We start from the raw sequence: 24,234 nt of genomic DNA on the forward strand, positions 1-24,234 counted from the left end.
GCCCAACACAAGCTCCCATGCTCCAGTATTGTACCCAGATAGAGAGAAAACAAAACACACTCATGCATGTGAGCAGGCAGGTACATGTATACACACACACCTCATCCTGGAGTCAGCACACAGAGGGCACATGTGCTTACAAACATACCCAGGTCAAAGTACAGATTGACAGAAGGGAAGTGGCAGAGGCTCCCAACAGGGCAGATAATTACAATCAAGGCATCAACTCACAGACTCTGAGGAGATTTTCTTCAAAAGCTCAGCCCCTGGGGTTCCAACGAGTCTTAAAATGAGCTTCAACTGATCAATATCTAATGGTGGACTATAAAGGAAAATGTTGGGACAAAATAAAAATGAAAAACAAACAAAACAAACAAACAAAATACCCCAATAACAAAAACTTAAAACCCCAAACCAAGCCAAAAAGGTGAATTTATCTAGGTCAAGGTTTCTGCAGGATGGTCACTTCAAGTAGAACATGCTCCTCCTGTACAAATTTTCAAAAGCTACCACACACACATACCCGACTTATATTTATTTTGTGCATCTGTCAACATCCCGTCAGTAGAGTTAAGCAGCTGTAGCTGGGTACTTAGCTGCCAAAGACAGCAGGTGAAAACATAAAAGCAGCACTCAGTCCATACGCTCAGCCCACACCTACCTCCTTCCCTTCCACCAAAGCACCAGGAGCCAGTCAAGCAAAGAACACCAGTCAGCAGAGGGCCACAGAGAAGGAAGAAGCAGAGAGCACAGGAGTTAGGGAAATACACAAGCCTACCTGTGAATATTCCTCTAAGGCTTGACCTAAGGAGCCTGTAATATGACAGGGACCTGCAAAGATCCCAGAGCCTAACCAGTTGAGATGTCCTCCTGAGAGCCTCTCCTGGCTGCGGCATGCAGAGGACTGTGAGCGACAGTGGCCAGCAGAGGGCCCCACCAGCCCACCACAGCACACGTCCTTCGGGAGTGTGGTAGCAACACGGCACACACGAGGCTTCGACCTTACAGAAATGTACTGACAAACCTCACACCCCCAGAGCTCTACACAACAGGCCGCAACACCCAAACCTTTACTGTGCAGCCAACTCTTCCACGCACACTCACTATGTACGTGCGTAACTGACCAGAAGTCGGGAACTTTCCACCTATTCTGACTGCTTTTAGCCTTGCCTATAAAGCTAAAAGGAGGGGAAAAAATCTTATAAAATAACTCAGTATTTTTTTTAATGACAATTTAAATGTTATCCATGCATGTCTATACTGACATTCAGAGGGAAAAGGAAGAGAGGATGACTATCTCCTGACTCTTGTCATAAAGAAAACCTGTCAGGTTTTGCAGGATTAACTCATTCTCAACTTCGGGCCTCAGCTTAACCTTCACTTCCTCAGAGAAGCTTCCCCTACGCCACACAAGAGGCACCGCCTACCTGGTCACCCTCCATCTCAGCACAATGCTTGGGCTCCTTACGATCTGTAACTGCTTTGTTTGCTATTGACTGTCACCTCCACTGATCTGAGAGAGGGACTCTGCCTGCTCACCACTTGTCCCCAGCGCTCAGACTACCATCTGCTACATGCTGAGCACTCAAAATATTTGAGAAGGTACAGCAGGATGGAGAGGAGGGAGAACGGAAGAAAAGACTTCTGTTTACGATTAGACATATGAAGGCAGTACAGTGCAGAAGATAATGGCCACTGTGAGCCATAGCTGCCGGAGTTACAGGAATTGGTTACGCAATAATAACTTGCCCTATTCTTTCTTCCCCTCCAGATATGAAACTGGCTTAAATGCAAGAAAATTCTAGACAAGAGTCAGCAACTCAAGCTGTACTGGAACACAACCATGCCCATTCGTTTATGGACTGTCTATGGCTGCTTTCAGCTTATGTGGCAAAACTGGGTGGTTACAACAGAAACTGTATGGTTCTGTTGTAACAGAAGGGCTTCTGTGGTGGCTCAGATGATAAAGAATCTGCCTGCAATGCAGGAGACACAGGTTTGATCCCTGGGTTGGGAAGATCCCCTGGAGGAGGGAATTGCTACCCACTCCAGTATTCTTGCCTGGAGAATTACACGGACAGGGGAGCCCACTCACAGAAGTTATTTCTGAATTAAGAACAGTAGAGAATAGCATTATATATCAACTATACTCCAATATAAAATAAAAACTGAATTAGAAAAAAAGGAGATAAGTTTTTTCTTTGCAGAGGGCAAAAATCAATGTGTTCTGGAGGCTAAAATTTCAATACTGAGGAAAGAAATTGAACTACTTTAGAGTCTCAAGTTTTATGCCCCCTCTGAGGAAGACTCTGGGCTGTGGGTTTCTTAAGAGTCTTACCTTCACCCCAATATACCTGAAAAGTAAGCTACTCCTACTGGTCACAGTGGTCTTGAGAGCAATGATTTGGGGGACCCCATGTCCTTTTCTACCTCAGCCAGTAAGAAACAATCTCAGGGCTGAAGAATAAAGCCCTGAATCCTCAACTTCAAGTTCACAGCCTTTGCTGATTTGGCATCAAGAGTTTTTCCTGCCTCTCCCCTCAAACTATTATTCCTTCATGCACTCAATGTTTCAACTCACACCAAATATTCCAGGCACTTTTAAGCTTCCAACTCCTTATTTATCCAAGTCATAAACAGCAATACCCTCCATTCTCCCCTCCTAGCAAACCTTTTCTCTTATTTACTTTTCAAAGTCCTGCTCAAACAAGAACTCTGCCTGCCATGAAGTCTTCTGCATATCTTGAGCTTGAATTAATCTCTGCTGCTTCTCCATAACTTATTTATACTCTATTACAGTATCTGTTCACTCTGTCTTGTTTTATAAGCAGAGAACAGACATTCATTCAAACGACTTCTGTAACTCACGTTCTGCTAAGTATGATCATTCTGGTTTGGAGGACAGGTACCATCTTATCTTTAGCACCTTCCACTGAATAGCTCAATAAATATTAACTGGAAAGGTCTTCCTGTAATAGACTTTTCAAAGCAGCTCCACCCCTCTGTCTTGCCCTCAAAAATCTAGAATGACTGTACTCTACTGGGAAGTCTATATACAAAACAGTCAAGAAAAGTTGCTTCATTTCATATGCAAATGCTCATCTGAAATGTTTACACTCTAAAGAGTATACAAATACAGCGCGATGAGAGCATAAGGGCTACAGATAAAGAGCGCTGGTACAGCATGACAGTTGGTACTTAGGAGATTAGCAAACACACAGTGCGAAATAAAAGCCTACTTAGTAGCTAAAAGCACGCGCATCAAGAAAGTCAAAGCTGCAAACTTCAGAAGAAATCACCATTGGTTCTCCAAGAGCTGGCAAATCCACTGAAATACAGGTCAGTCTTCCAATAATACCAGCTACAGTAAGGCCACTACAATTTGTCCAGGCAGTTAAGGCCAGAAGGAACTTCAGGTAACTATATAAGCAGAGCAAAGCAGAACTTACCACATTATGACAATTAGTTATTTCCACAGCAAGCCATCCTTCTTACCAGGTTTAACCCCGTTTTTCCCTAGATAGCAGATATTTTTTACTGGTAGTTAAAAATGTGTTTTAATTGTAATAATCACAATGTCAAAATTTTAATTATAAATCTCCTGATTCTTCCTTAAACAACTTAGGCCTAAGGTTACTCTTTAGGTCCTCTGTAACAAAAGTAAGAGGTAGTCAGAATGAGTAGGTGAGGGAAAAAACCTAAGGGTAATGGGTTATTTGGAAGGAAAGTAAAAGAGGGATAGATAGTCTATTCACTTCTAAATGGTCTAGGCAACTCCCAGGAGATTTCTGTAAACCAGAGAGTTGAAGATACTAAGAAGTAAGCTAAGCCCCATTCTAGTCCATCCTGTCTGTCACCAGAAGAATTTTCACAGGTCAGTGTTCCACCTTTGCCTCGTGGATTTTTTAAAAAGTGCTGCTCATAAGCGGTATCAAAATAGATAAATAAAAGGACCATTTGCAGAACCTGAGACTATGGCTGCTTAAGAGCAGCAGTTTTAAAAAAAATCCACGCGGCAAAGGTGGAACACTGACCTGTGGAAATTCTCCTGGTGACAGACAGGATGGACCAGAATGGGACTTAGCCTATTTCCTTCTCTTCTCAGTCATCAAATAGTCATTTTCACTGTCATACATGGAAGATTTCTTAAGGTGCTTTAGGTTTGTGGAGAAACCTGAGAATTCCAGCCTTTTCAAATGGGGGAATACAATCTCAAGTTAGAAAAGAAAAGGCAAGAAGTAACCTAGTATTTTTCTTCTTAAACATTAGGACACTTGCTTTTGGTGTCTGAAGGAAAACTGTGTTGTTGTTTTTTTTAATGAGAGACTATTTGAAACCAGCGTCTGAAAGAGAGGGGTAGTTGTGACAGGAAGGGGGATATACAAAAGTTTTGGCTCTACTGGCAATATTTTATCTTGTAATCTGGGCTACATAAACACAGGTGTTCATTTATTATTTCTTATCTTTTTGTGTGTCTGAAGTAGTTCATAAAATGTTTGAAAAAAATCAAAAGAAGAAATAAATGAACTAGAATTAAGGAACAGATACACAGAAAATTCATTATGGAGTAGAGCAGCAAGCTGATGGCAAGAACCCCATTATCTTAGTTAATGTCTTAAGAGTGCCATTTCTATAAAAATGAAAGAAGCAAAGAAAAGTTTTACACATGAAGGAAATTCATTTGATTACCTAGAAAAGGAAAACAATAGTAAGCCAAGGCTGAGATCTCTGGAAGGGAAAACAGTATTTGACAGGTCATAGGGTCATGAAACTCTCTCTCTTCCGTAGGCTGCAGACTGTTAAGCGTGAGTAATAACATTTCCTAACTGGCTTACTCTTTTCAGAACCAGTGGCTTTCGAAATAAGTTAGCACTATACCTGAAGAACACATTCTGGGTCCTCACTCTCTTCTAATATAAAGTTCTCTCGGGTGTGTCCACTCGAGATATATAGTCAACTAGACCAATGAGGAAGGGCTCCACTCTTAAATATAATTAGCTTTAAGACAAAAATTAGTGTATCTTATCTCTTTAGGGAAATGCTAAGGATTATTAACAACTAGTAACAAAGGAATCTTGGGAATTCCCTAGACTCCAGTGGTTAGGACTTGTACTTTCACTGCTGGGGCCTGGGTTTGATCCCCTAGTTGGGGAACTAAGATCCTGCAAGCCATGTAACCCCAAAAGAAGATTCTATCAAGAAGACTAATCACAGAGGGGAAAAAAAAGAGAGAAAAAAAGTAGAATGGGAAGATGACTTGCAGAGATCTAAAACTGCATAAAATATCAAGAGTCACGTGATTAAATTTTAATGTAATCTAAATGAAATCTAATAAAATTTAAAATTCAGATCAACACTCATAAAACTATGAATAGAACTCCTTGCCATGATAAAGAGTATTTATGAAAAATGCAGAGCTAAATTATACTCAGTGGTGAAAGACTGAAAGATAAGAACAAGACAAAGCTGCCCACTTTCAGTACTGCTATTCAACCCTGTACTGGAAGTTCTCACTAGAGAAACTATATAAGAGGAAAAAAATAAAAGCATCTAAATTGGAAAAGAAGAAGTAAAACTCTCTATTTGCAGATGACATGATCTTACATGTAGAAAAACCAAAGAATCCACAAGAAAGCTACCAGAGTTCTCAGCTTTCAACTATGGAAAGTTGCAGGGTACATGATCAACAAATAAAAATCAGTTGTGTTTTTTATACACCAACACTGAACAAATCAAAAAGAAAATTAAGAAAGCAATTCCATTTAAAATAGCATCTTACAGACATTAGGAAAATACCTAAAAATAAATTTAACTAAAGAGGTAAAAAACTTGTCCACTGAAAATTATAAAACATCACTGAAAGAAATACACCAGAGAGCAACTAAGTCCATGTGTCATCACTATTAAGCCTGTGCTCTACTGCCTGGGAGCCACAACTGCTAAGCCCATGGGCAGTAACTTCTGAAGCCTGTATGCCCCAGAGCCCATGCTCTGCAATGAGAAGCCACCACAATGGGAAGCCCCCCCAAACACGAAGAGTAGCCCCACTTTCAGCAACTAGAGAAAAGCCAGTGCAGCAACAAAGACCCAGCACAGTCAAAAATGGTAAATAAATAAAATTCAGCCTTCTTGGTAGACATGTTTCAAGCCTATCCTCAAATTCATATAAAATTATAAGGGAGCCCAAAGTGCCAAAAAAAAAAAAAAAAAAAAAAATCTTGAAAACGGGAACAAAGTTGAAGGACTTACTTACTTACTATAAAGCTACCATAATCAAAGCAGTGTGGTACTGCTATAAGGGTAGATATTCGGACCAATGGAATAGAACTGATCTTTGACAAGAGTGCCTAACCTATTCAATGGAAAAAAAAATAATCTTCAAAAAATGGTCCTGGGACAACTGAATGTCCATATGCAAAAGTATAAAGCTGGACCCCAACCTCACATCACATACAAAAATTAACTCAGAATGAACTAGAAACCTAAATATAGGAGATACACACAAAAAATTCTTAGTAGAAAATGCAGTAAATCTTCACAACCTTGAATTTGGTAATACACTCTTAGAAATGACACCAAAAACATGAACACAAAAGAAAAAATATATTGGAACTTCATTTAAAAAAAACCTTTGTACATCAAACGACATTATTAAAAAAATGAATAGACAGCCCACAAAATGGGAGAAAATATTTGCATATCGCATATCTGGTGAAGAAGGCTTAATTTACAGAATATATAAAGAACTCCTAAAACTCAACAACAAAAAGACAACCCAAGTAAAAGGTGGGTAAAGGTCTCAAACAAGTATTTTTCCAAAGAAGACATACCAACAATAAACATAGGAAAAGATACTCAACATCATTAGTCATTAAGGAAATGCAAATTAAAACCACAAAGAGATTCCACCTGGTATCTCTAGGATGGCTATAATTTTAAAAAGCAGGATGGAAGGGAGGGAGGGAGGGAGGAAGAAACAGCTGTTGGTGAAGATACGGAGAAACTGCCCATTCATCACTGGTGGGCATGTAAAACAGTGAAACTGCTGAGACAAACAACGACTGCTCTGCTCCTCAAAAAAGCTACACACAGAGTAACCTCATGACCCAGCAATTCCACTCCTAGATATACAGCCAACAGAAGCGACAGGGGGAACGCAGAGAGGTAGCTGCACGTCAGTGTTCCCTGCAGCACTACCCACAGCAGCCAAAGGGGGAAACAACCGAGCGTCTGTAAGCACACGAATGGGTAAATAAAATATGGTATAGCCACACAGGGGATAGTATTCATCATAAAAAAAGAATGAAGGTTGATCCATGTTACAATATGGATGAGCCCTGAAAACGTGCTAAGTGAAATAGTTCAGACACAAGAACACAAATATTCTGTGAGCCCACTTAATATTAAATTTTTAGAATAAACAAATTCTTAGAGACAGAAAGTAGAAGAGAGGTAATGAGAGGCTATAAGAGGGAATAGGAAGTTTTTGTTTAATGGGTACAGCTTCTGTTAGGGGCGATGAAAATGTTTTGGACATAGACAGATGCACAGATTTATGGATGTAATTAGTGCCACTGGATTGTATACTTTAAAAGGATTAAGATGGTAAATTTCATGTTATGTTTATTTTACCACAATAAAAAAATAAAGTGGCAAATTATATGTGAAAACACTTGACTACAAAAATATTTTTAATTCAGCTTCTAAGTTCCACTGGCCACATTTTAAGTGTTCTACAGCCACATGTGGCTGGTAGCTACCAACCACCATACTGGACAGTATATAAATAAACTACTTGTAAGACCACAGAAAGTTCTATTAGATGGTTCTTATCTAGAAGCTAAAACCACCAGTTTCAAATGCAAGATGAATAATAAATGAGGAAAACAGGGAGAGAACTGTGTACTCAAGTAAAGAGCAAACTCTAGAGGCTGCCTTGGCATTCAGCTGCATTTTAAAATCATAAATAGGCAGTAGCTGTGTGCCTTTCTGAGCAACAGAAGAGTGTGTGGGGCCAGCACATTCTGCAAAGGTTTTAAGAGAATGAGTTTTAGAAATTAGGAGAATAGGCAACAGATAGAATATTGGAAAGAAACGGAGACCTGAGTCAGATACATTCGTATCCATCTTTTCTGGGTTCTTATAGCTTCCTCATCTATAAAAACAGGGGGCCCAACTAGATGTTTCTTAGCATCTTTCTAGATCCCCAAGTGGATAATTCTAGATTCTTAACTTTTATCTCATCAGTACCTAAAAAAAAAGAGGAAAAACTACTAAGTAACTTTCAGTCTGAAAGATTAAAACTAAAATTCAACTTGGTTAAAACTCTAGTTGTACTCAACACTGGATGCATAGTAGAATCAACTGGGGACTTGAAAAAGTAACAGAAAACACTTTCCTCTCCCCTTGTCAGGCAATCAAAGCTACATCCACACAGGTAGCAACTGACAAGAAGGGAGTTATACATATTACAAATACAAATCTCCCAAATTCAAGTTTCCTGATCCAGGAGAACATCTGCCTGAAAAGGAACCAAGTAGAAAAGGAACAGTGTATTACTAAAATAAAAATTTTGAAAAGAATTCTCATGTATTAAAAAAGAGAATCTCCTAGTAAAAAGCTTAAATGCTAGGTTTTCTTCCCAAAGCTCATAGAGGGAAAAGAAGTATGCATAAAAAGGAACACTTCTTACAGAGGCCAAAAGTTAGCATTTTAAAAGGGTTGATCCATCAATGGGCACCTGTAATGAGACAGAACCAAAGGCAATCACAACTGCTTTGAAACCTTTATACCAGTAGCCTGTCAAGGGGATCCATTCTTTACTAGCTGTTAAAAAAACTTTAATAAAACAAAAAAACACAGCCTTTAATGATTTTTAAGTAGACAATAAAGTGGGAAGGTGAAGGGGAGAAACTCTTCCCAAAGATCACTGATGAGGATGATGGCTAACATCTACTGGCAGGCCCTGCTCCCAGTCCTTTCCAGGTCATCTCACTGAATTCTCACATGAGGTATGTACTATGATCAGCATTTTACAGTTAAGGAAACCAAGAGACTGAGGTTACACAACTGGCTCAAAGTCAGAGGGCCGGAAGTAAAAGAGCTAAGTAATATCAACCCTGGAAGTCTGATTCCAGAACACGTGCTCTTAACTAGCATGCTTTACTGTCCGTGTCTCTCCACCACTTTGTGGTGGACAGCTTGTTGGACAGTTTGGTTGGACAGCTCAACCAAACTGGTGGAGAGCAGGTATGAGTGTCTGCGACCAACTGTAGATGGACATACGGAAATAAAGGAAAGGAAGGGGCAAGAGGAACAGAGAAGAACATCAGAGCAGAATGCTCAGGAAGACAGAGTAAAGAATGCAACTCAGAGGAAAAGGAAAATCACAAACTGTCCCTCATTCTCTTAGCTTAGACTATAATGTGTATGTCAAATTTCTAAGAAACAGGTATAAGGTAAATGAAACAAAGGATAAAGGGGAAACATTAGGTATTAAAATTAGAATCCAGGGATGAGAAGGAATAAGGTGAGCCATATAGGGAAATTATACTCTGTATCAATCCAGTAATATTCAGAGGGAAATTGACAGCTGAGGGAAGAGGCTTTTCATTTTCAGTTCATTAGCAAAATACATTCTAGCAGAAGACAGTTAGAATACGTGGATTGGTGAAATGAACATCACAGTCACCCCAGAAGTATGATCCCAACTGTAAGCCAGTGAACTGACATTCTGGTTTATAAACTCAGTGTGTCTGCTTAGGTGAGATGCTAAAACAGCTTTTAGGTCTCTAACTGTGATAGAACACAGGAAACGGCAGCATCTCTAAATGCTCAACCAAACTGGTGGAGGGCGAGTAAATGAATTTAACAAAAATCTTCAGATCTAATTCTAGATATAAATTTAAAAATGTTTTCTTGCCTAAACATCTTCCCCAAGTGGAACTGATGAGGGTTACGACAAATCACATTTTGATGATATTATTACTAAACTGTGAAATGGGCATGCAGCAGATAGAAAAGGGACTAAAATAAAGGGGTTGTGATAAACTATAGACTAGACAATAAATCTGGAAGTAAATTAAGGTTTGGCTACAATCTGGGATAAAAACAAAGTCATGCTGAGGGGAGATAAAGGTACACGACAGGGTGACCTTATCTTCTTGCTTTTATTTGTTTTTGTTTTTATTTTATTTTATTTGTTTTTAAGCAACAAATATAAGAAGTCAGCAAGTGTATCATTACAAGAACCAAATACAGCCTTTTAAATACATAAACCAAATATAAAAGCAAGATATCCCTGATTTATAAATGGTTATCTTGTGCTCACTGAGTGTTGGTACAGACAGACTAAACCAGTCATTGAGGTTTAGAACTTCTCACCAACATACTCAGTTGCAGAATGGCTGTGGGAAGATTAATAAGGAACCTGCAGCAAAAAAGGGGACATATGAAAGATTTTAAAGGTTTGCCAGATTATGAGGAACTTTTCCAAATCATAAAAGTAAATTGCAGCCTCTTTCTTGGCAAGGCAAGATACTCTGCAGGAGGGCAGATCTCACAATGGACGACAGAAACAAGTAACGTTAAGTCCTTCCAAGAGACAGGTAAAAGCGATACACTTCCATGGACACTAAAATACAGACAAGAAACAAGAACCCAAAACTTTTTAAAGGATACGGTCTGTACCAGGAAACAACGTTCTTCCAGTCAACAGCTCGGCCATTATGCATCCCACTGACCAAATATCAACTGGCAAAATTAAAGAGAAATAAAAGTATATACAAAGTCACTCTTATCAAACTTGGCTACAAATGAACTACAGCTGGGGCTGAAACACTCTAATTAATATTTAAGGTATCTGAAGTTCAACACTCATACTCAACATTTTTATACAAATAAATAAGCTAAAACCTTCACCAAAATTAAAGGGCTTCATAGGTGGGCTAGGTCAAAACACAGTTACGGCAAGAGAAATAAGCTGTTCACAAAGGGGCAAAGGTTTCTTACTGGTAGAAATGGTGGATTCTCCCAAGTAATATTGAAAGTTAATATTATGAACCCAATGTCTTCAGGTAGAATATGAATATGAAAGAATATGTTCAAAATAAGTAAAAAGCCAATTAAATCACAGAGTCTGAAAAACCCTACTTTCTCTGAGCAACTGAAATATCCTCTTTTTGTAGACTTAAATGTTTCCTGAGGGAAGAAAAAGAATGTTCCCTCCTACTCCCCCATCTCCACTTCTGGGAACCCCAAATATACCTAACATGGTATCAATAAGGCCCTAAGTAACCAGTTCAAGGAGTACCTGTCTGGTTGTAATGCATCCAGTTCAGCATGATCTCAGGAGCCCTGTACCACCTGGTGGCCACATAGCCTGTCATTTCATCATCTGTATGTCGAGCCAGTCCGAAATCCAAGATCTAATGAGAAAAGAGCAATCAGGCACTGAACAGTCCAACTCTTAAGGCTTGTAAAGCAGGAGAGAAAAAACTGTAGTACATAATAAAAAGCAAGAACAACAAAGCATCTGCATAACATATTTCCTGGTCCGTGCTTAGAATGCATGGGGAACACAGCAAGAATTTAAAAAAAAAAAAATGAAATTACAAAAAAATGAAACAAAAATGCTCTGCTTTTGCACTTATCCAAGAGCAATTAAAATATATGTTCCACACGAACACGAATAGTCACAGCAGCTTTACACAGCTCTGAGGGGAAAAGCACTTGTGTCTATCAGTTGTCTTGTTTACTTGCCAAGTTGTTTCTGCTTCTTTTGCAATCCCATGGACTGCAGCCCGCCAGGCTCCTCAGTCCATGGTGTTTCCCAGATAAGAATACCGGACTGGGTTGTCATTTCCTTCTCCAGGGGATCTTCCCGACCCAGACCCAGGAATTGAACCCGTGTCTCCTGCACTGACAGGTGGGTTATTTATGGCTGAGCCACCAAGGAAGCCCTGTCTATAAACAGGTGATAGATAAACAAACTGTAGTACAGTCATAAAATGGATCTACTTGGCAACAAAAAGGAATAAACTACTGATACACACAATACAGATGGATCTCAATAATACTGCACTAAGCGAAAGTCAGACACACACAGAAAAATACTGTATGATTCCACTTGTATGAAACTCCAGAAAAGATAAATCTAGTGTCAGAAAGCAGATCAGTGGTCGTCTAAAGTAGGCGTAGAGGGGTGGGGACTAGCTAGGAAGGGGCACAAGGGAACTTTCTGGAGTGATGGATATGTTCTTTATCATAATTGTGTTGGTTACAGAGCTATAAAAATTTTCATATGTACACTTAAAAAGTTGCATTTTATTGTAAATTTTGTTTCCAAATAATTGAGTAACATGAGAAATGAAACAAAGAAAAAAATTCCAGAGCTGCTTGCTCTTTATAGATTATCTCTTGTTTGAATTATTTTGAAAGAGTGGGTTTCTGCCTTTTTTTTTCTCTTCAGATCAGATCAGTCGCTCAGTCATGTCCGACTCTTTGCAACCCCATGAATCGCAGCAGGCCAGGCATCCCTGTCCAGCACCAACTCCCAGAGTTCACTCAGACTCACGTCCATCGAGTCAGTGATGCCATCCAGCCATCTCATCCTATGTCGTCCCCTTCTTCTCCTGCCCCCAATCCCTCCCAGCATCAGAGTCTTTTCCAATGAGTCAACTCTTCACATGAGGTGGCCAAAGTACTGGAGTTTCAGCTTTAGCATCATTCCTTCCAAAGAAATCCCACTGCTGATCTCCTTCAGAATGGACTGGTTGGATCTCCTTGCAGTCCAAGGGACTCTCAAGAGTCTTCTCCAGGACCACCGTTCAAAAGCATCAATTCTTCCGCACTCAGCCTTCTTCACAGTCCAACTCTCACATCCATACATGACCACAGGAAAAACCATAGCCTTGACTAGACGGACCTTTGTTGGCAAAGTAATGTCTCTGCTTTTGAATATGCTATCTAGGTTGGTCATAACTTTTCTTCCAAGGAGTAAGCGTCTTTTAATTTCATGGCTGCAGTCACCATTTGCTGTGATTTTGGAGCCCAAAAAAATAAAGTCTGACACTGTTTCCCCATCTATTTCCCATGAACTGATGGGACCGGATGCCATGATCTTCATTTTCTGAATGTTGAGCTTTAAGCCAACTTTTTCACTCTCCACTTTCACTTTCATCAAGAGGCTTTTGAGTTCCTCTTCACTTTCTGCCATAAGGGTGGTGTCATCTGCATATCTGAGGTTATTGATATTTCTCCCGGCAATCTTGATTCCAGCTTGTGTTTCTTCCAGTCCAGCGTCTCTCATGATGTACTCTGCATATAAGTTAAGTAAACAGGGTGACAATATACAGCCTTGACGTACTCCTTTTCCTATTTGGAACCAGTCTGTTGTTCCATGTCCAGTTCTAACTGTTGCTTTCTGACCTGCATACAGGTTTCTCAAGAGGCAAGTCAGGTGGTCTGGTATTCCCATCTCTTGAAGAATTTTCCACAGTTTATTGTGATCCACACAGTCAAAGGCTTTGGCATAGTCAATAAAGCAGAAATAGATGTTTTTCTGGAACTCTCTTGCTTTTTCCATGATCCAGCGGCTGTTGGCAATTTGATCCCTGGTTCCTCTGCCTTTTCTAAAACCAGCTTTATCTCAAGAGGACTGCTTTCTTGATATTCATACTATAATTCTCCTTTTTTATCACTAATATATTAAATTTCTAATTTAACTTCATTTTAGAATGAAAACAAGATACCTGATACTACCTTCAATATCACTCAAACTAAAGCTTACTAAATAAATCTCCAGTTTAAATTTCAAAGTCTAATGATATTCCTAAGGACAATATAATATGAAGTTCCAGATAAAAAGTCATGGCTTTATAAATTCATTCCCTTTATAAATTTGCCTGGCTAGTCAAACATATAATTACAAAGTGAAACAAACAATTACCAGTGTCACTTCATCCTACCTTCAGCTCACAGTCTTCATTCACAGCTAGATTACTAGGTTTTAGGTCCTAGGAAGCAAGAGAGGACAGGATCAACTTTATGATGCTTGATGAATTCTCTCCCTAAAGGTAATGATGAAGAGCTAAACATAAAAGACTTGATCCAGCTACAAACAATTTCCATTCTATAGTCACTACCTAGTTCTAATTAGCCTTAAATAGGTAAAACAAAACAAAAAACCTATACATCCTCTTTCTTTACTTAGTTTAAACCTAGAGTAAAGTTGCAATCAGTCAATATTTCAATAGCTAAAATACTTAGACTAGGATCTTGCTATCTCCCCACTGACCATCCCAATAATGTAATCAAAATACAATACCTACCCTGTGAATTATGTCGGCTGAATGTATATACTGTGAAAAAGCACACACACACACAAAAATAATCAGTGAAAGAAAAAGTTATCTCCAACCTCGTATCATATTATATGACATATCTGAAGTGCATTTTTACTTTTTTATGAGTCAATAATGCTAGGATTAAGAGCAGGATTAGAAATCAGAACAAGTAATTATCAGTAGTCTATACTCTGACCATAACTATGATTTCTGTACCATCAACTCTATTCATAGAGCTGGAGTATGAGTGAAATACAGCTTTCAACCTATTTTCTGGTGGGTGCTCTAGAGCACAATAAGGACTCAAAGTTGCTAAATATTAAAGGGGGTTTAATTTAAAAACACTGTTTTTAAATTAACCCCTTTGAGGATATTCCCACCCGCCCCCCCTTTTAACCCTCAAATTAACCCCTTTGAGGATATTTTCAAAGTTTCAACATGACACTCAACAGATATCAGATTATATCAAGAAATTATTATTACTGTTTAGATGTAATGAAGAGACCTTAACTCTCAGACATGCCTATATAGAAGTATCAAGGGGGTGGACCGATATGAGGTCTAGACTTGCCTTAAAATAATCCAGGGTTTAGGGGAATAGGAAAGGAACAAGATTAGCTGTATTTTGGTAATTGTGGTTGCTGAGTAAACACAGGGGTTCATTATACTACGATTGTACTTGTGATTATCGTATTTTAAATCTTCCATGAGAAAAGTCTTGTTTGTTTTCCCTTAAGCCCTAAATAGAAGGGAAGGAGGGAGAATTCATTTCTGAAAATTATTAGTCTGTACCTTGAGACCTCTGAGAATCTGGTAGATAAGGAACTGAACATGGTCATCTGTAAGCTTCTGACATTTCACGATGTTGTTCAGATCTGCCCCCATGAGATGGGTCACCAGGTACCTAAAAATTAATGGAGAGTTATACAATAATCCAGAACCTTAAGGAAGCTCTGATCTTCATAAGACTATCAGAAGTCCACTCAATAAGTACCACTGCTGCTGCTGCTAAGTCGCTTCAGTCGTGTCCAACTCCGTGCGACCCCATGGACTGCAGCCTACCAGGCTTCTCCGTCCATGGGATTCTCCAAGCAAGACCACTAGAGTGGGCTGCCATTTCCTTCTCCAATAAGTACCACAGTGACAGCTAAAAGCTTAGTAACTATTGATGGAGGGCTCATTTTCAACATCACTGTTCTAACTTTACTGCCTGTCATCTATTTTTCTAAAAATTTTTATACTTGTTCCAACTTGCCATCTTTTCCTAGGTTCTCTAAAGACAAGAGAAAAAAAAAAGCAGGGACTTCCGTGGTGGCGGGTGCTTCTCTGGTGGCTCAGTTGGTAAAGAATCTGCCTGCAATGCAGGAGACCTGGGTTCGATCCCTGGGTTGGGAAGATCCCCTGGAGAAGGGTATGGCAAAACGGCATGACAACCTACTCCAGTATTTTTATGTGGAGAATAGCATGGACAGAGGAGCCTGGCGGGCTACTGTCCATAGGGTCACAGAGAGTCAGACACGACTGAATGACTAACACTTTCACACTTTCTGTGGTGGTAGAGTGGATGAAAATCTGCCTGCCAATGCAGGGGACACGAGTTGGATCCTTGGCCCAGGAAGATCCCACATCCTATGGGCAACTAAAGCCTGTGAGCCATAACTACCAGAGCCTGCATGCCTAGAGGCTGTGCTCCACACCGAGAGAAGCCACTACAACGAGAAGCCTGTGTATCACCACGAAGAACAGCACCTGCTCACCACAAGTAGAGAAAGTCCTAGTGTAGCAACAAAGACCCAGTGCAACCAAAAATAAAAGTAATTATTAAAGAAAAAAAGAGAAGATGGAGATTGGAATGATATCCATGTTTGCATCAGTTTTCTTAAAAACAATATTATTGCATGAGAAATGTACGCTATAACTAAATGCATGGCCATATTTTTAAATCCACTGTTACATTTTCCACTTCATATTGCAGGGTCTAAAATAGGAGTATCTTCAAATAAACTTATTTACAAAACAGAAACAGACTCACAGACATAGAAAACAAACTTATGATTACCAAAGGCAGGGGGGGGAAGGATAAATTAGGAGTTTTTGGATTAGCCGATACAAACTACTATATATATCTGAATCACTTTGCTGTATACCAGAAGCTAACACAACATTGTAAATCAACTACACTTTGGTTAAAAAAAAAAAAAATATCTTTAAATTTTCAAATTATAACTCTTCTTTTTTAGGAATGACTGGAAAAAGGATGCTGGCCACTGACAATATTCCTGCACTTACTTTAATGAAATATTTTATCTACAAGGCAGTCAGACGTTCTAGTTTCTCCTCACAGGTGCGGCGCTGCATATTTTTCATCCTGTCCTCACGTCACAGGATTAGGGAATGATGACATTCAAGCCCAACAGGTTTACCACAGATATTCTAGATGCAGTGCCCCACCCACTCATTACTGTATCACACTGCTGTGGGAACATAAAAACCACACTTAGTACTAAACAAGTGGAATTTTTAAAAATTCGGTTAGGTTTTATCTACTAGAAGAATCGTTACCCATTCCTGAGGCGGAATGTATATCAGCTGAGCTATTAAAAGAGAGTCTGATTTCATTTCTCTTCAATTACTATTTTTTTTAATATGTTATTTTTGTCTGTTTGTTTTAGGCCACCACATGGCTTACAGGATCTTAGTTCCCCAGCCAAGGACTGAACCCAGGGCCTTGGTAATGAAAGCGTGGAGTCCTAACCACTGGAACACCAGCAAATTCCATTTTTATTTTTGATAAATTTGGAAGAAAAGAAACCAAGCCAGCAATTTAAATATACTATTAATGCCTTACATGGCTATATATGTGTATGACCTGTCTTCACACACACCCCACTATATTTATTACTTTCTTTCCTCAAACAAGAATTCTTTTTTCCTATTTCTTAATTTCACTGTTCAGCTATTATGGTCAGTTCACAATTTCATGAAGAGTAATAGGATTTAGCATAGATGTAACCTTAAGATTTTAGCACTTCATATATATATATATATTTAAAGATTTTTAATTATTTATTTCTTGCATTTCTGGCTGAACTGGATCTCTGTTGCTGTGTGGGCTTTCTCTCACTGCAGCAAGCGAGGGCTACCCTCTTTAGCTGCGGTGTGCAGGCTTCTCACTGTGGTGGCTTCTCTTGCAGAACACGGCCCCAGAGCACAGGTTTAGTAGTTGTGGTGCACAGGCTTAGCTGCTCGGAGGCATGTGGAATCTTCCGGACCAGGGATCGAACCCATGTCCCCTGCACTGCAAAGCAGATTCTTAACCACTGGACCACCAGGGAAGTCCAGCACTTCATATTTTTAAAACTTGCATGTTTGTTTATATTGCCTTGAGCAAAGATAACTCTAAACGTCATTTAAACTATGCTGGATGTTTTGAAATGTTTTCATAAAGGTTGTTCTGACTTAAGGGATGTTCCAAGCTCAACATAACATAACCAAATGCATTAGTGCTTATTCCATGCCAACCACTATTTATTATGCCTGTGTCTCATACACTCTTCCCAACAACTCTGTAAGTTTTATTAGTATTACCATTTTGTAGAGGAAGAAACACAGACAAAACAAGTATATATTATCTGTTCAAGGTTAAAAGAGAGGTCATGTCAGGGGCTGAATCCAAAACTGGTCTGATCTCAAAGACCATGATCTTAAATCACAGCCCATACAGCCTCCAAGTTCTTCTAGATGACACAGAATTTAAGTCAAGAGAATGATTTAAGTTATACAAATATTGCAATATTCTATCCTAATCAATCCAAAGAAGGCAATGGCACCCCACTCCAGTACTCTTGCCTGGAAAATCCCATGGACGGAGGAGCCTGGTAGGCTGCAGTCCATGGGGTCGCTAAGAGTCGGACACGACTGAGCGACATCACTTTGACTTTTCAGTTTCATGCATTGGAGAAGGAAATGGCAACCCACTCCAGTGTTCTTGCCTGGAGAATCCCAGGGACAGGGGAGCCTGGTAGGCTGCCGTCTATGGGGTCACACAGAGTCAGACATGACTGAGGTGACTTAGCATAACATAGCATCCTAATCAATCACTGTATTTTTAATCCCAGATTGATACACAACCCAGCAAATATGAGAACACTGCGAAAAACTGGTTAATACTGTGGAATCAAGATTTCCCTCAGAAAATCTGGGATAATAGTTACCATACCCATAATACCAATTATAAAAATTTGCAAGGCTTAGGTTAAGGAAAAGGGAATCCAACTTTTGTTTTATAAGACTGTTTTGCAAATAATTACATTTTATGACACTGAATAGTGAGAGGGTTATTCTTTCAACTTTCAAAAATATTTTATTTTTGAGGAGAAAAGGTAAACAGAAGAAATGCTGTTCTGTGTGATTCTCTCTAGAGTCTATCTTAATTTGTCTTGAAATAAAACCTAAAGATCTTAAGTCTACACTGGCAGTGCTAGTTCAGACAGGTGTTAAGCAGTATTACCAAAGCAAAGAGTAATTTTAAGTCTAAGTATTGTGTTTAAATAGTTACCAACAACTCAAGAAATTCTATATAGTCAGAAGACCACTGACTGCACAGCCTGAGAGAGCGTATGCTTTTGGTTGGAATATTCCACCACCATGTAATTCCCTTTAAATGCCCTCCCATCAGAGACCGCATCCATTTTATCACTAAAATTTCCAGACAGCAAGAGACTGTCAAGACATTATGTAAGTACATAAGGTTAATCAGTCTATACAGTAATAATTGTCAAACATTGCTCCTAGGCTCCAGTCAAACCAACTGAACCACATTATTCATGGCAGACCTGTTTGGCAGGAACTAACCTAATCACTACATGTTGCTTCCATGAAGCCCAGAAGACCAATCCGGGACAACCAATTGTCAACTTCCAACTCATCACATACAGCAAGGTTTTCGAAATAAATTTTGCAACAGTGGACAAAAGCAAGTGTCATGAAAAGTTACCGAATGCTTATGGAAGACACGTCAACTTTTAAAAGCAGTGAACAAGGGAGTGTGACGAAAATGTAGGTAGGCACATTTTAAATAAGTCAATCCCAAAGGAGCATTAATAGATGCCACATACTTTCTACACTATTAGTCCCTGGGAAGCAAATTTAATTACATTTTAGTCAAGACGTGCCTATTATTGTTGGTGTTCATGCACGTGTGCATGCTAAGTGGCTTCAGTCATGTCTGACTCTTTGTGACCCTATGAATTATAGCCCACCAGGCTCCTCTGTCCGTGGGAATTTTCCAGGCAGAATGCTGGAGTGGGTTGCCATGCCTTCCTTCAGGGGATCTTCCCAACCCCTGTGTCTCTTACATCTCCTGCATTGGCAGGCAAGCGCCACCTGGGAAGCCCCATTGGTGTTCATACACTTCCAATAATTAAATCCAACCAACAGCTGGAAAGCTATCTAGTTCCCCCACATTTAAAAAGGAATTAAGTAAGTAGGACTTTATTAGGCTGAAGGCTGAAAATATGATTTCACAGCCTGATGATACAAATTCTGCTTGCCACTTTTCTTGGGAAGATAGTCTCCTTTAAACTTAAACTACAAAAAGCATAAATGATCACTTCTCCAAGTAAAATGTACTATAACAACAAAAAGGCAGAACTCTACAATAAGCGGTTTCCAGTACTCTAGACAGCACCCTTTGCAGAGCTTCATTTATTAATCACTTCTTGGAAAACATACAACTGTGAAGACTCCTACTCTACTGCCCCCACTCCCCCGCCTTTAAAGCATAATACAATCAGAAAGAAACTATGCAGAAAAAAATCTATAGTTTGGCATTTCTACTTCTGTTGGCCCTATTTGACAAAGAAATTATCAGAAAGGAAAAGAAGCATATCCATATTAAAACAAAGTATTTAAAATAATCATAAAGATTGACAATTTGTAATGACATGCTTCTGAAATACATCCAATGACTCTTGGATGAAAAGAGCAGATAGAGTGATTCTATAAAAATGAAAAACAGATCATCTCACTCTTCTCAAAAGGCTTCTCTTTCACTTAAAGACAAAATTCCTTTCAGCGGCAGATAAACCCATACATGAACCAGGATCTTGTTCCCAGTAATCTTTCTCCTTTCTTCATCTGCTTCTCTCCCCTGCGCTCACTTAGCTCCACACTGGCCTCCTTACTCCAGCCATGCAGGTCCCCTTGCTGCAACTCCAACACAGCACGCAGTCTTCTGCCTCAGGACCTTTGCACTGGCTCGTCCCTCTGCCTGGAATGCTCTTCTCCCACATATGTACAAGTCTAGTTTTTGTACTTCTTCAAATTTTCCTTAAAATTCACCTTCTCAATGAGGTCTATCCTTACCACCCCTTTGAAAATTGTCTCTGCCCCCTGCCCTCACATGCCCGATAATCCCTCTTCCTTGTTCTACTTTTCTTCTTGTCCACAGCATTACTGCCTGCTAAATGCTATCCAATTTCCTCTTACATGCTCATTGTTTATTGCTATCTATCTGTACAATGTTCAAGGAGGACAGGGCTCTTTTTTGTTTGTGTAGTATCTAAAGTACCTAAAAACATTGTCTAGCAGATGTCAGGCACTCAATTACCACTGAATTGAATGACCCAGAACAACTCATATAGCATTACTAGTAAGACCAGGAAAGGGCATATCTTACTGAGATACTCATGCCAAAGATCTTATCTGGTAAACAGACCAGACTCTTCTAATGTAAGGGGTAAAAGCACCAGCAGCCAGGTAGGCAGCTTAGCCAGTTTATTTCACAACAAACTACTCTCCTCATTTGACATGGAGATTACTGAAAGGTGCCCCCTACATTACCTGCAACAAACAAACCAGACTCAAAATATTACCGTATGGTCTATATTCCAGGATAAAACAAAAAAGTTAGTCAAAAGAGAATGCACTGGGCATGAATTCAGACAACTAGATTGCCAACGAGTCATAAACTAGAAAGCACAAGGTTATTCATTCGTTCAACTGCTCCATGAACAAATCCTTATTGTCGAGCACTGGGAGTATTAACAGTGGAAAAGATACAGAATTTAGATAGGAGGAAGGCCTATATACACATGTAATAGAGCATGATTAGAACTATAAAAGGCGGCATCAAGGAGCTGGAGAACACACAGGGGAGGGCTACAACCCAGGATTATGAAGCAATTAATTAGGGAAAGTTTTCTTGAGGGTCTCAAACTAAAAGCCAGACCTTGAAGCTGCTTTACCTTTTTCAACAGCTAATCTGAGAAAAAGAGGGCATCTTACTGATTGTATCAGACAAAAACGGAACGGTATTTTCTTAAAGGATGTATAATTTGTTTAGATTTCAAAGGTGAGTCTGTGACGACACCTACATGCTTTACCAACTCTCTATGCTCATTTTAGTAGACCTCTCTGATAAGGATATAAATTTCAAATATAACTGTTAACACAGATAACTCATTCATCTTTCTCCCAGGTTGCTTCTGTTCTTGTATTACCTATCTTGAGCACTCAACCTATTTTCAAAGAATAAGTATTTCTGTAAGTTCAAGCCACTGGGCTAGGAATTTCTTTCAGTGATGGAGGAAAGCACTATTTCCAAGCCAACAATGCCAATCAGTCAAATTAGGAAAACAACTCTCCTCTGCTACACACATACACACACATACAAAATCAGAATTTAGTAACAATTTTTATTCAAGTACAAAAGAAAAATTAAGGGTTATCTACTCCTTTAATTGTCTCCATTTCACAGAAATCTCTTTTTTCTGTATAATTTACACATTTCCTTCTTTGACTATCTGGAATATACTTCAAGCTCTACATAAAATCCTTACTCATCTGTTTCTTCAAATACAGTTATTACCTTCTTTAGAGGTTTTCCTCCACTAAGGTTCTCTCATAGTCTGAGATCACTTAATACCCTGTACACTGCTATGACATGGCCAATTTGACTTTGTCCTTTTAAGTTATTGTAGGTAAGCATTTAATGCTTCATCTTATTAATGAGACCATATGCAACTAAAGGCCTTTAGTTTTGACATCGTGTCTATTCAAGAAGGGTCAGCAAATATCCAAGTAATAGAGCTCCGATCAATAAAAATGTAGTTAGAAATAGAGCCAAAAAGAATTAAGATATGTACAATTTTATTTGTGGTATTAAATAATTCAGTTCATCTCTCTCAACTTCTGAAAATTTATAACTACCAAAGACTGAACAAGAAAGAAAATAAACTCCCTGCTCTAATAATAGAACTTACAAGCTAGAGGGAGAAGACAGAGAATAACGAACACATGATGATAAAATTTGCTAAGAACAAGCAGCATAAGGAGTAGGCCCCGACAGTGTAGTATTTCAGCTAGGATGGTGAGGGGGAAAAAAGCTTCTGATGAAATGACCTTTCATAGAGTCTTGAAGGAAATGAAGGAGCCAGTCATGTGGATATGTGGGGAGAGTGTTTCAAGTCAACACTAGAAAGCCGGACAAAGGTCCTACCGAGAATGTGGATGTCTGTATTCAGGGAAGAATAGAGAAGCCAGAGCGGCTGGAATGGAGAGAGTGAGTGGGGAAAGTACTGGGTGAGGTCAGAGAGTGTACAGGAGCAAAAATCATGCAGGATCTTTCAGAACCTCCACCCTCTATTTTGTTTGGTCATTTAAACTGCTCTTCTCTCCAATTAACAAGAGTCTCAATCTATCATCAAGGATCATGTCTATTTTATTTGCTACATTCTCCAGAGAATGAATACTTAAATATAAATCTAGAAATGTCCTTTACCTATTCAGTATAATCAGCAACTTTTACACTGATATAAAAGGCTGCACCTAGTAGTTGAGCAATCATGGCTAAATAAACTAGGTAATTATCTGTCCATTGGCTTTCACTAAAACAATGGCTGCTGACTGACCCTGTTATAGGTCTTCTGCTAAATCACAGTAGAATCGAAAATCTCACTTCCACACCTTTTCACCAAGAGAGATAAGGAACTGTAACAAGGGGAGTAACAAACCCTGGATGGGAAGCTGTAAAATAAGGGGGGGAATGGCAGAAAATAGTATGCAAAGACTTGGCTATTTCAAGATTCTGGATTTCTATTGGCAAGTAAATATTTGCAGAATGCAGAATGCATATACAGGGCTTCCCTTGTGGCTCAGACGGTAAAGAGTCTGCCTACAATGCGGGAGACCCGGGTTCGATCTCTGGGTCAGGAAGATCCCCTGGAGAAGGAAATGGCTAAACCCACTCCAGCATTCTTGCCTGGAAAATCCCATGGATGGAGGAGCCTGGTGGGCTACAGTCCATAAGGTCATAAAGAGTTGGACACAACTGAGTGACTTCACTAAGGCATATGCATGCCACCTCCTGCCAAATATTACCATCAAGAAGCAAACAGAAATGTCCAAATGATATCTAATCATTAAAAATATCTAGCTATATCTTATAAAATTTTGTAATCTGTACAACCACATCACATGGCAGTCAAGAACAACTTGGTGGACTCATCTTCTAACTCCACATTTTCCAAACACCAGGTCTATCAGATTCCGTGACTGAACATCGCTTCTAACGATCATAACTCACCACCTATTTATTATTCCCTTCTCAAAAGTACAGTCTTACAGATGAAGGTATGTGGGGTGCCTAAATAACTAGAAATTTAAAATTCAGTAAAAAGTTGAATATGCAGATGACACCACCCTTATGGCAGAAAGTGAAGAGGAACTAAAAAGCCTCTTGATGAAAGTGCAAGAGGAGAGTGAAAAAGTTGGCTTAAAGCTCAACATTCAGAAAATAAAGATCATGGCATCTGGTCCTATCACTTTGTGGGAAATAGATGGGGAAACAGTGGAAACAGTGTCAGACTTTATTTTTCTGGGCTCCAAA

The 24,234-nt window shown here is 39.3% G+C and overlaps 1 protein-coding gene across 2 annotated transcripts in view; it reads right to left on the reverse strand.

Moving 5' to 3' along the window:
- MAPK14 (mitogen-activated protein kinase 14) overlaps nucleotides 1-24,234 on the reverse strand; it is a 76,156-nt gene that overhangs the window by 14,082 nt on the left and 37,840 nt on the right. Inside the window, exons 4-9 of one of the 2 annotated variants that reach the window (XM_005890506.3) lie at nucleotides 15,138-15,249; nucleotides 14,331-14,360; nucleotides 13,968-14,015; nucleotides 11,312-11,426; nucleotides 10,681-10,752; nucleotides 232-311 (exon numbers count right to left, since the gene is read on the reverse strand). In XM_005890506.3, coding sequence (XP_005890568.1) covers nucleotides 232-311; nucleotides 10,681-10,752; nucleotides 11,312-11,426; nucleotides 13,968-14,015; nucleotides 14,331-14,360; nucleotides 15,138-15,249 — 457 coding nt within the window. The remainder of the gene's footprint in view (nucleotides 1-231; nucleotides 312-10,680; nucleotides 10,753-11,311; nucleotides 11,427-13,967; nucleotides 14,016-14,330; nucleotides 14,361-15,137; nucleotides 15,250-24,234) is intronic. The other variant, XM_005890507.3, reaches the window with a different exon arrangement.

The sequence above is a fragment of the Bos mutus genome, chromosome 23 (genome assembly GCF_027580195.1).
Source record: "Bos mutus isolate GX-2022 chromosome 23, NWIPB_WYAK_1.1, whole genome shotgun sequence".
In the NCBI taxonomy this organism is placed as follows: domain Eukaryota; kingdom Metazoa; phylum Chordata; class Mammalia; order Artiodactyla; family Bovidae; genus Bos; species Bos mutus.